General features: G+C 41.9%; 1 protein-coding gene across 1 annotated transcript in view; it reads left to right on the top strand.

Moving 5' to 3' along the window:
- The window catches only part of whrnb (whirlin b), a 56,177-nt gene extending 40,704 nt beyond the window's left edge, over window positions 1–15,473 (top strand). Inside the window, exons 4-12 of the mRNA XM_029509831.1 lie at window positions 1,364–1,638; window positions 3,276–3,312; window positions 6,534–6,719; window positions 7,513–7,704; window positions 9,177–9,251; window positions 10,154–10,856; window positions 11,578–11,738; window positions 13,198–13,329; window positions 15,151–15,473. Of these exons, the coding sequence (XP_029365691.1) occupies window positions 1,364–1,638; window positions 3,276–3,312; window positions 6,534–6,719; window positions 7,513–7,704; window positions 9,177–9,251; window positions 10,154–10,856; window positions 11,578–11,738; window positions 13,198–13,329; window positions 15,151–15,327 (1,938 nt within the window). The 3' untranslated portion in view covers window positions 15,328–15,473. The remainder of the gene's footprint in view (window positions 1–1,363; window positions 1,639–3,275; window positions 3,313–6,533; window positions 6,720–7,512; window positions 7,705–9,176; window positions 9,252–10,153; window positions 10,857–11,577; window positions 11,739–13,197; window positions 13,330–15,150) is intronic.
- Window positions 15,474–15,785: the final 312 nt, after the last annotated feature.

Consider the following 15,785-nt stretch of genomic DNA (forward strand, 5'->3'; position numbering starts at 1 on the left):
TATCAGCAAGACAATGTGGCAGGCATTGTGCTGGAGACACCCACTGCAGGTACTACCACACAAAGGATTGTCGGTACAGTCATGTTCGACATAAAGGCTCAAGAGAATGATGTTGCAGTCCAACAGTTGAGCACTAAGCACTCACATAATAATGTAACAGTAACTGCAGGGTACAACTGAGTGAACCTGTCAACATTTTGATGGGTGATTCAAAGTCAGTTTTTTTGTTGTTGAAGTTTTGTCCTCCAGATGATGAAGATGATATATTTGTGTATTTGAGTACCCTCTCAGTGCAATGCTAATCTTCAGAGGGATATAAGATTATGAGTTGGTCTAATGAGCGTCTCCTTTGGGTGATTACTAACCACACACAGTAACCTAGCTGTGTTTATTAATAGTGCTCACCGCTAAATGAAAATGGTGATATGAGCCAAATTCACAGGTCTAAAATGATATTTAAGGATGTCCAATGACGTATTGGCTATCTGACTGTGCCTCAACTTTTTTGAGGGAGTTTGGGGCTTGGCTGAGGGCAATGGCTCAGGAAGCTCAGATTGTTAGACATCTGCAGAAAAACGCAGCACTTGGTGGGGGCATGTATACTGTTCTATGCTACAGTCTGTAGGGGAGGCAGCATCAAACAAAAGGACACAAGGTGGCTGGACAAACTGGTGGAAATAGCTGGCTCTGTGATTGGAACCACATTTGACCGGGGCTGTTGAGCAATGCACACAGAGGACGGCAGAAGCCGTTTTAAAATGCACAGACCATCCCTTTCATAATATCTTAGTGGATCAGAAAAACTGCAGCAGTGGACAGTTAATCCATTTAAAATCCAGGGAGGACAATACAGGAAACGATTCATTCCCAGTGCCATCAGACACTGAAACTCCTCAACATTTAGAAGATAAATACCAAACAGCAGACTTTGGATTAAATTGAAGATCTCTGATTTCTGACTGCATCAGTGTGACATCACAAAATTACAGAAGTTCTGGTGTCTTATGTATTTCTCTTTGGACTGTGCATCCTATCTTCTACAATATGAGACCTTTAAAATAATCTACAGTGCATTTTCATTTACTTTATGATGTAAGCAGAGAAGGGTCTATCTTATGCCGCACCTTCTGTGGCACCTAGTTGTTCTTTGCTGTCTACACACATCACTCTAGACTACAAGCAGAGAGCAGCTGCATAATTTTTAACATCACCTCTGGTTGTCTTCCAGAATTATTTGTGACAAGGCTAAATGCCCTCCCCAATCTGTCTGTGTCTGTCGACAGTTGGCCTTCACTGATAAAGATTTTTGATTACATACATGATTGTATGCAGGGCTTATATTGATTAAGCCAGTCTGTTGCAGGTGGGTGACCAGATCGTGGAAGTGAACGGTCAGAGCTTTGTCATCATTTGCCACGATGAGGCAGTTCACATCCTCAAAACAGGACACCACCTGCTGATGAAGGTGAGGGATGTCGGTCGTCTTCCTCATGCGCGCACAGTGGTGGATGAGACCAAATGGATCTGCAGTCAGGGAATAGCTGAGACCAATGCTACCGCTAACCTGAGCTCTGTCACCAACCCCACTGCCAGTGCTGGCGTCCACTCTAGTGTCAGTGCTGGCACCTGCAGTACAAGGTGAGTGCATTATACTGAGGTAGATACTAAAACTGTCAAAAGCAATGGAACAGAACTTTTGCTCTGCATTTGAATGATTAACAGACCTTCATCTTCATCTGAAGTGCATTTCCATTCATCATCTTCAACCGTTTTATCCGTTTCCGGGTCACTGGGCTGCTGGAGCCAATCCCAGTTCACACAGGGTGAGGGCGGGGTCACCCTGGACAGGTCACCAGTCCATCACAGGGCCAACACACAGAGACAGACAGAGACCAACAACCACTGATACTCACGCTCACACACCAGATGGGTGGAGGAAACCGGAGTACCCGGAGGAAGCCCATACAGGCACAGGGAGAACATGCAAAAGCCACACAGAAAGGCCCCAGGCCGGGTACCATACCCACAACCTTTTTGCTGTTGGGCAACAGCACTAACCTCTGTACCTAAAAACAGAGTTGACCAAATCGCTCCTCTCTATATGAAAAGTGCCATTTATAAACAGGGGGCTGCTCTATTTCATTTTGCTTAAGTTATAGTTTTGCTGCTGCAGGCTGCACTGCAACTTCAAAAATGCAACCACATGTCTGGTCTGTTGCCGCTGCAAATACCATTTGTGGACTGAGCTGTGATTTTTCAGCCTGGGCAGCATGTGCTGGCTACCATGAGGTATCAATGCAGCAGGAGGTTATTAAAGAACAGTGACAGTGTCTCTTTGTCATCATTACACATCATTACACATCAGTTGTTTTCCAGTCAGAAATGAGAAATAGCCATAACTCTGTAGTAGTACAGTAGTTTTGGTATTTGCATCTCCATGTTGCTGCTCTTTATCATCAAGCAGATGAAAGAATGCAAACACAGTTGCTGTGGTGGATATTATTGATATTGCATTTGTTTAGTACTGAAATCTGATGCTGAACTCTAACAGGAGCATGACAGGATCAAGGAAAGTTGGAAAATTGTATCATCAGCCTTTTATCTGTGTCTTGTCATTAGGGCGTAAAATTCTTAAAGATTGAAGATTATATTTAGGGTGGCCGTCTGTAGGGAGGTACATACATACTTGACTTAAAAAAAACGTGTAACTTGTAACATGTAACATGCCAAAAGATCATCTGTAGTTTTGCGGCAAATATCCAGCTGGACTCTAGCGTTGAGTATTGTTCACTTTCTGGGATGACTGAATGAATGAAATATTGTCATTCTGTGAACACCCTCTAATCTAGGAGAACCTCCATAACTCAGTTTGAGGGCAAGGAAATCTTTCCTGTATTGGAAGATTGGGTTTGACATCTCCATTGTGTCTGACAGTAAAGTGGAGGCTCATCCATCTGTCCCCAGCCCCTAATGGAGCTGGCCTTGATTGGGAGTTAGGGGAAGTATAAATTTCTCCGCCTGCTGCTGCATAATAAATCATTCAAGTTGGCTCTCAGCTCCACACTTCATTAAATTCATGTAGCCACCGCAGGCTGCACGCTAATGTTGTGTTTGTAATGTCCTACATGCATAACAAATGGTAAGGTAATGCATTTATGTTGATGCTTTTACTTTTATGTGTTGCTCTCAATAAATGCTTTGTAGGATGATTGCACATTAAGTGGAGATCATTTGTCACTTAAATATGCCATGCATTGTTTTCTTCTTTGTTGCAGACCATCCTCAGCCAGAGCTACACATGCATTAGGAAAGGTAAGAATGGCAGCCGTGCATTACTGAGTGGACTCTTACCAGCCCCATATGCTGTATATCCATCCCTCCTTATAAGGAGCAGCCTTTAGCCTACCTACCATTTGAACAATGGTGGGACTCTGCCAACTTCATCTTTAATTTACCTCTCGTGTAAATGCACGATTGTCTGTTTTTACTAGAAATTAATGTGTCCTACAATACTCTAAACTGATGACTGAAAGTAATATTCTTTAACTGATTTAGCCTCAGTCTTGTTCAGGTTATACCTTTGTTTATCACATCATGTAGAGGCCAGTGTCTGTAGTGAGGAAAGAACCTTCCCCTTGGGATCATCGTCATCCGTATGCAACATTTCCAGCTCCATCTTTCTCCATTTACGTAAATTGGAGAGTTATTTCTGTCAGAAAATGTCAGCCACTGTCTCCATATGTAGTTGCTAAGATTGTAGGATATCTCTATCACTGTCAGAAAGTCTTTTCTCTGTCTACTTTTGCTGGGAGACATGCGTCACCTGTGGAAAACAAGGTGAGACACTAAATCTCCGGATCATGCAATGAGAGCTGTAAGGCATGACATGTCTCGCAAACAGTTTGTCCACTCTCGTCCAATAACATAGACACCAAAATGAAAGCCAAGATGTTCTCCAGTCATCACACACACACACACACACCAATCATGCCGTCAGAATGTGGGGGGACACTGGATATGTGGTGCATGCGTAATAGCTGCATTGTATTCACAGCCACTGAATGTCTGCTGTGTTGCTACTTGCTCTGTCTTCCTAAATATGATATTTGAATTTTAGATTTCTCTCAATTATGAATTCATTTTGGATGGCTTACATGACTTACATGACCCATGACCCAACCCTGGATAATTGGATGAAGATGGGTGGATGGACATGACAAATACACTCACATCGAACTGAGTGTCAGTGGGCACATTGGTCATTCTGTAATGAACTGTGCATTTACATACACCTATCATAATGTTTAAAGATATCTAATATTGTGATTTGTGCTATTGTTTCCTGACAGAGCAGTGAGTAGCTCAGGCTCTCTCAGCTACTCCTTTGCCCACAAAAAACACAGCTTCTGTGTGTGTGTGTGTGTGTGTGTTTTGGAACTGGTCAGTTATAATGTGTGATCTGCTGACCTCAATGCAATCTAATTCTGTGTGAAACAATGTGCCACTAATAAGAACAATCAACTGAAGCTCTGATTGCTTTAGGTGAAAAGTGACATGGAAACAGAATAAATGCAGTTGCACCACATGCTTTATACTGTGGGGCTGTTAATATGAAGCCCATTAATGTGGACAAACAACCACATATTTGAAATTTAAAATGGCTAGTTTAGAGGAAATATCTAAATCTCATAAAGGGTTAAGTTAGGTACAAAGCTTGCTTTACAATTTTGTACACTTCTCGTCCAAAGTTGAACCGTCAGCCCATTAGCATTTCCAGAAATGGATTTCTGTTTTTAGTTTTCGTTCGTTTCTCCTAATAGGGTTTGTGCTTTCCCTCTTGTTTTGCCTCAAGGAGCACTGCACAGTTTGACGCCAGTTGCTTTGTGTACATTATAGTAGTGCAAAGTGAGTTATCGGTAGTTTGACTGAGAACTTAGAGAATAGACATCACAGAAACTGAACGTTTTTGGTAAGTACAAACAATGGATGATGCAAAAATTCCTGTAAATGTAAATTAGTGTAACAATTCACTCACCAGTTAGCAGAGCTGTTTAAATCAGCACAAAACTTTGATGTTTGGCAGGAATGTGAGTAAATCTGTGCACTGATTTAGGAATATAATGAGTGGCCCGAACAGTATCTGTGAGCTACATCTCCTTCAACTCTTTTAATCCTTGCAGCCTTCCTGAATGTAACAGACCACCCAAAAAATCGTCCCTGTCTGAAATCGGAGGTCCTGTGTCTGAGCGCAGCACAGCACCAGTATGCACACGACTCCACACACATCAGACTGCTACATTAGCACATGACACTCTGTTGGTTTAATGAGAGATAATAACAGTGTTCATTTGGTTTACGACAACCTCTTCTGCTGGGGTCTGGGAGACACTGTGCCCATTCTGCCAGAGAGGAGGGTCGCTAGAGCACATCTTGAGTTTTTGCCCAAAACCACTGGTGCTACCATTGGCGCCATGACCAAATGCTGAAGGTAATTACAGCACAGGGACACATTGTCAGCACATTGTCAGCACAGGGATCTCTTGCAGCAGACAACAACCAGCAAGGCAGACCATTGCCTTTGTCAAGGCTGGGGGGAAGCCACAGCAGAATCAACCAGGGGGGCTCCTGGCTTCATTAGCTGAAGCTGAACCTAGGTAGACAGCTCGAACTGCCAGAGAGCATGGCAGTGACCACACTCAGGCCAGAAACCTTCTTGGTGTTGAGAAACCGCATGGCAAATGCTCCTGCTGGAGTTGACTGTTCCCTGGGAAGACCGGATGGAGGAGGCTTGTGCAAGGAAGAGGGTCTGTACGAGGAGCTGGCAGGCGAATGCTGTAGCAGGGGGTGGAGGACCCCATTGAGGTCAGGTGCAGAGGATTTGCTGGCCACTCATTCATCAGGGCACTCAATATGCTGGAAGTGAAGGGACTGCACATTCGAAAGGCCATCAAGAACGAAAATGGCTTGGACTGGCTTGGGCTTGCTACTCAGACACAAGTCAGGGCCTGATCAACCCTGGCTGAGTTGCCTGGGCGAGGTTGTATGATGTTGCGAGACCTGAAACACCTCTTCTCCAGCTTTCTCTCATGTTTCATCCATGTTCTGCTGCTTTTCCGTTTCTGGGTGCTGGAGCCAATCCCAGCCAACGTTCCTGTCAGGTTGCCAGTCCATCACAGGGCAAACACACAAACAACCACTCACACTAACCCACCTACGGTCAATTTAGAGTCACTAGTTAACTCAAACATGATGTCTTTGGAAGGTGAGAGGAAACAGGAGTACGCGGAGAAAACCCACGCAGGCACGGGGAGAACATGCAAATGCCGCACAGGCCGGGAACCGAACCTGCGACCTTCTTATCGTGGGGAGCCAGCGCTAACCACTATGTCGCTATGCTGCCCTCTCTCATGTTTTGTTAACACAAATTCACAAAATTCTTTATGTGTTCCTCCTCCTGACATTAAAGCCCTTTAAAGCTACTGTGCCTATCCCAGCTGATTATTATTGACTGATAATTCTATCTGTCCATTCAGCCTGCCTTGTGCAAAGGTGTCGGTCCACCTGGTCTTCAGCTGTCTCTGGAGCAGCAGGCCTACATGCTGCTGACAGAACCAGAGAGGAAGACCATGGGCTACTACTTACAGGAGTATCAGGATGGACACATTGGAGTGGAGTCACTGGTCATGGCTCTTTTTGAGCTCTTCAACACACATGCAAAGGTAAAAATCTGCGACTGAGCTGCATCACCCCCACTCTGAGTCATTCTCTGCCGTTTATCCATTTCCAGATCACAGGGGGTGCTGGAGCCTATCCAGGCCATGTTGCAGGTGAGGGTGGGGTACACTCTGGACAGGTCGCCAGGATGTTGCAGGGCCTGAGCTACATCAGTAGAAATAACTGTACACTTTGTGATAATCTACTTTTCAGTTTTTCCCTCCACCATTCTGTTTTCCAAAGACAGCTCGAATGGTCCTCTTATAGGCAGATTGAATTTTGGGTTCTCTTCACCATTACACTTAATATATGCATACCAAATGAAAGCTGGGCTCTCAGGAAGCTATAGATGAAATGTTACAAAAGTATTAATAATATATTTGTGTATATTTGGAATATATAATATTTATATTAATATAATTAATAATATTAATTTCATATTTGGAATTTGTGTATATGAGTGTGAGTGGTTGTTGGTCTCTGTCTGTCTCTGTGTGTTGGCATTGTGATGGACTGGTGACCTGTCCAGGGTGGACTCTGGCCTCACCCAATGTGAGCTGGGATTGGCTCCAGCAACCCCCATGACCTGGAAACAGATAAACAGTAGAACAAAAAAGTCAAAATAATTTCCTCTCTCAACTACTTGTGCTTGACAGCAATGGAAAACATCATGGGGTGAAGGAAAGTTGGAAACATTCATTTGCAATGCGTTGTCTCACGAGTGTCTCCTCTTTTGGCTCATTCCTGATTTTGGATGTGTTTTCCTAACTCTCACAGTGTTCTTCTACCTCCCTGCAGTTGTCCATGCTGTCAGAGGTGAGGGATCTGGTGGCTCCTCAGGATGTGGAGTTGTACGACCGGCTGGTGTTGCACCAACAGCAGGAAGTCCACCAGCCCTGGCACAGAGGACTGGGAGTGCAGCACTTTCAGGGCCACTTCAGCCTGGCCGCCCCTATGACCCGTGATGCAGGACAGAACATCACTGCAACGGTAACTCCCCACCACAACTACAACTGCGATGTAAAAATAGACTAAGGCTTCATAAACACTCAAAGGGGAGCACTCCCCAAGGTCATCATTGGTTACGCTGACGGCTGCCTTGTTGTTCCCTCTGGTTCTACGGGTGCTTCCCAAATCATCATTGATTAGTTAGTTTAGAATAGTCATTGTGGAATCATGTACCTAGATCTGAATTCTATCTAATGACCATCAAGTTGTGATGTTCCCCTATTTCCAACTTGATTTATTAGTTCAGTAATGGTTTCCTAATGAGTTTATGGTTGCAGTCTCCGGTTTCAAGTATTGTTCAATACAATATGAGGTTGTTTTTTAAATGGTAATATTTAAGGAAAATAGACACTAAAGCAGTGGACATATTACAGTGTGGCTGCTGTGTGACTGAATGCCAACACAAGATGTGCCTGATCAGGGTAGAGCAGCAAACTTAAAAACTTGAAGTTTTAAAACAGGTTGGCATCAGAGTGAGTTGCCCCTTAGGCTCAGCAGCCAATGATTTAGATTATGAGGTGAATGTGCCCTGAATACTTGCAGTCTGATACAAAGTTCTGCTGATTGATTCATTAATAGTTCACGAAAAAGATTTGACTAAAGGTTTGATTCATGCGAAATTCCCCATAAAGTTCTGGTAATTAAATGATGGTGTACTTCTGTTGTTTCCATCACATGCTGCATTTTCTTGACTGGACATTTATTTTGTAGAATTGCAGTCTAAACACAGCCTGTGTAGAGAAAGAGCACCTTCACTCTCTGTTGTGACAATCACTGTAGCATTGTGAGTAAATGAAAGAAAATAATCCTGAAGCATAAAACCGTTGTGCATGTTGTGGTTTTGTTTGTACAGAATGTAAGTGAAGTGTAGACAGCTGCTAAATTCAGATTACTTCTTCACTACGATGGTTACATTCTTTTTCTCTCAGCCTGTGGTTCAGACTGAGCTCCTCCACAGTGCATTTTCAAAGTGATTCAAATGCCATTGTGATGAATGTGTGTGTGCATAGAAACAGACCTTTTCAAAAAGCATGACGAGAACCAGCCTATTTCCCAGGGAAGCAACCTTAAGTTGATTTTGCTACGAATTATAATTTTGAACTTTTGAACATTGTCCTGTACTTGGGATGTTAATTTTGTAATCCTATCATAAAATAGTTGTTTTGTTTTTTTTTTTTATTTGGTATCTTGAGAGATGGTCCAAATCAAAGACAAAACCCACAATGCTTTGCGGTGATGGCAACTTAAACTGCTGCAGTTGCCAAAGAGAAGCTTTCTCAAACAAATCGGTATTTAATTGGTTCAATTGAACCTTCTTGGACCCATTACACTCTTACACTCTCTTCTGGGGAAAACCCAATCCATGTAGTATCCTTCATAAGGAGGTTAACATTTTTATCACAGAGCTTGCCTCACAGTGCTACAGTGCTTCATACTCTTATTGTTTCTTTCAGACGGATATCTCTGTTGGTGACTGGACAGAAAAAGAGCTTGAGGGGAATGCTAAAGGCTTGCAGAACCTCTCTATGGTATATCTCTTTTATTTTATCTGCCAAAAAATTCAAGAGGACAGATTGCATTAGTAGAACAAGATTTGTAGATAAAAATGCCCCTTAGGAGTTTCATGGATGCTTCAATAGTTGTTTCATCCTCCAGGAAGGAGTAGAGGATTAACATTGCCTGAGGTAAAAGTAAAAAAGCCATACACAGGAAGGTTGTATATCAACCTGGACCCAGAATTTATTCCCTTCTAAGTGGCACAATTGATGGCACATATGTTGGATATTTACATCGGCGAATTTTTAATTGATCAAATGGTAGAAAATAGATAAAAGCATCTGAGTTCATCTGCTGTGCAAGATAGAGCTCCGCTCATTTTACATTGCAAACTTTGATGTTGAAAGTCAGGGCAGAAATGAGTCCAGCTTTTGGATGAACCAAAGCCCAAATGAAACACCTGCAACATAGACAGAGCTTTCTTTTTTCTTCTTATTTTTTTACATCATTTTTTACATTATAGTTTAGAATTTTGCATCTTTTTTTTTATTTCATACTCTATTCCTGTTTTTGTGGTGATGGATGTTAATCTGTGTAAGCCTGTAATTACGACTGTATGCAGAGCTCAGCAATTATCAATAAACATTGTTTTTTCATCTGGGTTTTTTGTCCTGTGCACAGACAGCACAGGTTTGGGCCAGTAAACATTTTAATGTTTCTGATTGTCGACAGAATAAAAAAAAAAATGAATCTTTAGAAGTAGTAAAGTCTTAATGAGCTAAGATGATCACATGTGTGCTGTGTTAAAAAAAGAAAGTATGAGTAACTACACCATCCAGTAGAACAATCTAAATCTTTCTTTTGTTTTTTTCTGAGCACAGCTCAGAGAGAAGCTGAATTGTTCAAGTGGGATTCACTCTTCTCTTCCTGACAGGATGAAATGCAGACCTCAGGGGAATTTCTGTGGAGGAGTGCTCCTCTCCAGGCCCAGAACAGAGTGTCCAGGGAGAAAGAGCTCTGCCGCAAGTCTCCAGCTCGGCTGGTGCAGCCTGGCTCCAGCCTAAATTTTGCTGGCTCCACACCGCTGCTGCAGGATTGTCTCCAAAAGTCACTAAAATCCCTCCTCACCACCCACCAGCCCTCCCAAGCCTCCGCTGATCAGCCCGTCACTGAAGTCACCCACCACACTTCTCTCAATGCACTCCATCGCACTTTCTACCAGCCTTGTAGTGCTGAACACCTGAACCACCCCCACTTTGCTCATCACTTTCACCACCATCCTGGCCACAACATTAGATCTAGCTCAGGGCACCACACCTGCCCAGGCTTCCTGCACCACCGGGACTCTTCCAGCTCTGCCAAACCACAAGGATCTGTCAAGCTTTCTTCCAGATCCAGCTCCTATGAGAAGTCTTTCATCTTATCAAAGTCTGCGTCCTCCTCCAAAGCACCATCTCCCATGTCATCAACTCATCCATCACCCCATCCTTCACCATGTCCATCCCCCTGTCCTTCTCTCATCACACCTGCTGCTCCACCCTGTAGTCCTGACCGCCCCTGCTCACCTGCCCTCACTCAAAGAGTTATCCAAACAGACATGAACTGGCTGTCTGCAGACTCCAGACCACAGCAAAGAGGTACAGTGCATGAGGATGTGTCACTATAAAGCTATGTGTCTGTCTTTCACAAGCAATTTACAGTTAATGGGCAAAATTGTAAATTGTTAGTATCATATATTGTGCAACATTTAACAAAACATACGCCAGACTTTTTTTTATTTATTTATTTATTTTTTGCTTAGTTAGCTGTTAAAAATATTAGCAACATTTTATTGAATATACACATTGGAAGTTGTTAAAATAAGTACCACCTCAAAAAATACAACTTAAATGGTAAATAATAATAACACCAATTGATAGAAATGCATTTATATCCTTCTCCACATATCTACAACATCAAACAATTCAATGAGCTGCCTGGAGCAAGATATGTAAAATGAATCTTCAGATTAAGATATTATTAATCCAAGAAGGCAGTAAAAAGAGGATAAAGGTAGGAAAAAAGGAAAGTGGTATTTACATGCATTAAAAATAGTAAATATATTTAACATAATTTAAAAAGCTGTATGATTATCAGATGTATTTTCCAAATAACCCACTGAAAACAAGGCAGCAGGTTTGTACTAACAGTAAACGACAAAAATGAAAGCAGATCATGCTAAAATATATTAAAATCAGAATATTATCCCATCTCAGTATAAGCCGGGCTTAAACACATCAGGACAGGACAGTGTGTGAGACCAGAAGTGACCCCAGTTTCCTTTGTTGTGTGCATAGTCCCTGTTTGTACTAACAATAGCGTTGTATCCAGGGGCCACACTGTCTCAGCTATCAGACAGTGGCCAGACGCTGAGTGAGGACAGTGGGGTGGATATAGCTGAGGCAGGAGGCCTCAGTAAAGACGGCAGCCCTCGACCCAGCAAGAACCAAAAATGTCATCTTGAACAGCCAGGGGCCCATGTACGTGCTTCAGGACCCACCAGACAGGTGAGGGCCACTTGATCAAGTCATTCGATTTTTCATGTTCTTAACTTAACACTGTCACTTCTTAAGTGACATTGCTCAAACCACAGAGGAATATTGAAAAAATGAGCCTTAAAATTAGCTGTCAGGACTTCTGAAACTTTGTGATGTCACAAGATATGAGTCACCACCCTCAGCTACTCCAACCAAGCAATTTACATGAAATCTGCTATTGTATAAACCAGTTAACCTTCAGCTCACTGGCCTGTTAGGCCCAGTTGGAGAGAAGGGGAGAGGAGATTTAAACTATATGATGATGGTTTTTGGTTCCTAAAACCAGAAATATCATCAAATGTGTATCAGCACGAAGAAACTGAATACCAAAAATGTTTAAAAAAAAACGTAATGAAGAATAAAAACAAAAAGTACTCATAACAAGTGAGAGGATTGAACATATACCCGGAGGGCAGTTATTAAACTGATGAAAGATGGAGTTCTGAGTATGAAAGTTGATGTGCTCTTTAGCCTGCAACTTGAATGAATGACTATATATTAAAGAAAGTAGCATAGCCATGTATTTCACTTTGGTGTTCACAATATTTTAATAGGTCACCTGATTTTTCAAGATATGTTCCCATTTCCCACACCATAGCAAAAAATAAATCCAGGAGGGAGAGCTCATGTCTACATGTAACAGATTGGCCATGGCTTAGCAGCAGTGTTCTACAAAGAAAAGAGTCAAGCTCATCTGAAAGAGTAAAGCCTCAATCCAGTGTCGGAATCAGGGCTCTGGTAGAAGTGGGTAGCCATCATGTTTTAATATGCTCTGAGTCCTGTGTAGACTGTGTAGACAGCCGTGAAGTGAAGCAGTGAGTTGCGAGTGGCCCAGAAAGGTTGAGAATCCACAAGCATACAACTTCAATTTAGCATCAGAGTGTCAGCCAGATCATTTGATTAACAGTGATTAATATTGTTATTATTTTTGTGTTTGCTCTCCCTATCCGTACACCCTGAACTGTGCCAAAAATGCTGCAGGGCATTATTAGGGTTAAGGATAAAATTATTGGATGGAAAAATTATAAAATAAATGGCAAAGTTTGCCCCATGTACAGACTCTGATATCATAAAGCCTACTATTTCAAAGCTTAAGTTAAACACATGCCAGCATTCAGTTACTTTACTGTACCACTCTTAAAAAATAGGATTTCAGGTCACAGCAGCTGATTATTATTATATTAGTGTTTAACCAGCTGATACTAGATCTCTTAAGGTTGGATGGTGGGTCCAGGCAGGCTTAGTTAGACATGGCAAAGAGCAGGGACTGTTTCAGTGTGACATCACAAAGTAACCAGGTGCTCCTTTTTAAGGCTCAGCAAATTGCAATTTTTGCTGAGGTCTGAGCTTGAAGTTCACCTAGTAACCACACTTCATCATCACATCATTACTCTTTTCTCAGCAAATGGGCTCACCTCTGCCAGAGCCTCCTGCTACACTGGTCCGAGTGGTGAAAAAAGCCAACACCCTTGGCATTGCTATCGAGGGTGGAGCCAATACACGTCAACCCTTGCCACGCATTGTCACCATTCAGGTAAGACAGTATTATGTCAATGTACATTTTACAGATTAATATTTTCATAGAAACTCTTTTGCACAGTTTGCTTTCTTTAAAACAACCTGAAAGTCAAAGCCCTCCTGTTGCAGTCCCCTTCACCTTCCAGTACAAAAAAGGAAGATGGTACATTTCCATAATGTTTAGTAACTGCTCAGGGTGAAAGATGATAACAGCAATGAAACATTTGCACCTTTGTTCACCTCCACATGAACCATCCCCCCAGTGTCTCCTAGTTAGATGAACAGGACATCCTTGACTATGCAGTTGTTTCCATAAGACTGATCCTTTTCTCCTGTTTCCATCAAGACATTGAAAGCCCGTCACTGAGCTAATGATCCTCATAGTCACAGCAATATTCAGCGTCCCGTGCAATTGGTGCAACATTGAACTGAATTTCATGGACATTGAACCAATTATATTGTGAGTGGAACCTAATTATTCTCTCTTCTGAATGGCTGCTGCACACACTGTGTGGCTGCACCATTGATATCAAGACTGAAAAGTCTGTGATTGAATCAAAACTGATTTATATAGGTCTTTTTTTTTTTTGGGGGGGTGCGTTTATTTCATTTTTTTCATAAAGGCAGCAGTAGAACAGTTGTTGTAGTTACAGTGATCCTGTGAAGTCTATTCAAGTATCTAAAGAATATATTTGCTGTTAAAGGCCAAGTGTCAGGCCACGACTCAGATGCAGAGGCTTTGTAAGACACAGCCTTTATTCTTGGCAGCAATGATCTCAGAACCAAGTGAAAAAAGGAAACAGGGCTATGAAACATTAACTTAAAGGGATGTCACAAGGAAAAAAAGGGGGAAAACAAAAAACACTCTGTAGGGAAACCTGACTAATAAAACAAAAGAAACTCACTCACGCTACTAAGCGGAGGATCAAGGTAATTCTATGAAAACGTTATTAAAACTCAAAATCACTCTTAACGAGGAAAACACAAAAGCTATGAACATTAATCTACCCAAAAAAGAATTTACAAACAAAAAGTCACTCATGCAGAGGAAAGAATAAAAGGCTATGGGGAAAAAGGGGTAACTCTGGTATAGAAATTACAAACAAAAATTTACTCAGTCAAGGACCAAAAGCTTACACAAAGAAACGAGAGCTGTGGCATGATCGTAACGCTGGTGTGGGACATGAATCGACGACACACTGCCACAAGACAAGGGGAAGACAGACTATTTGAACTGTGGGGGAAAATGGGGAACAGGTGGAGACAATTGGTAATCATGAGGGCACACAGGCGACATGAGGAAGGGGAAGTGTTCCGAAACAAGAGGAGAGTTAGGAATTTCAAAATAAAACAGAAAATGACGAGACACAGTAAGCCCAGACAAGACAACCTCACCATGGTGTGACACCGAGTTATTTCTCACAGGATCACTACTCACCCTGTCCAAGTAACAGATTGGCCAAATGGAAACATGCAAGTGCTAGTCAATCACAATACAATAAATGTTCAGCCTTGCCGTCTTATTAACCAACATCAAGCATGACTAGTTTATTTATAACCATTCCAGTTAGTTATGTATATCAAACATTTCACATATATATGTATGATGATCTGAGAATTGGAGAGTTGTGCTCTCCTTTCTGAGTTTTGTTCAGAACCACAGGAGAAGAATCTAAATAGTAACAAACACACCAGACCAGTGGAGGTAAAAGCAACATCTTTTTCAAATCTTATAAAATAATAGATTCCACATAAAGCTGCTGTTCACTGTAAGCAACGTCATGAACACTAGTTACTCATCTGCCTGTCTTCCATCCATTTATTTCCCCGTTGACAGAAAGGAGGCTCTGCTCATAACAGTGAGCAGCTGAAGGTGGGTCTGGTCATCTTGGAGGTCAATGGCATTTCTCTGAGAGGGCGGGAGCACAAGGATGCTGCCCGGATCATCGCAGAGGCCTTCAAGTCCAAAGAAAAAGACTACATTGACTTTCTGGTGTTTGAGCCTGGACTCTGATATGAAGACTTTGGACTCTCTACAGCTAAGAAGACACTATTTTACTGCTTTGAGGGAACCATGTAAAATCACATGGTCTCATAATCATTGTTCTTGTTTTAATCAAACGTTCCGTTCTTTGCACTCACTGTTTTTAGTCATCCTTCAGTGGATGAATCATGAAATTATTTCATACAAAATCTGCGGAGGCAGAGTCACTCTGGAGGCAGGAAGAAGGATGATCTATGTTAAATCAAATAATTTCATATTGTGAAAAGTAACACTGGTCCCCAGTAAAATACGGAGATATGTATATGGAGAGACTGTGCAGACTATGACTTGCCAGATTAAAAAAATTAACAACATACAACACATCTTCATCATGTTAATAATAAATGTAAATTGGTGACAGTTGAATTTTCTACAAAACATATTTGCTGATGGAAACTCATTTAATATAAATATAATTTCTGATTGAT

Source organism: Echeneis naucrates, chromosome 9 (genome assembly GCF_900963305.1).
Source record: "Echeneis naucrates chromosome 9, fEcheNa1.1, whole genome shotgun sequence".
Lineage (NCBI taxonomy): Eukaryota > Metazoa > Chordata > Actinopteri > Carangiformes > Echeneidae > Echeneis > Echeneis naucrates.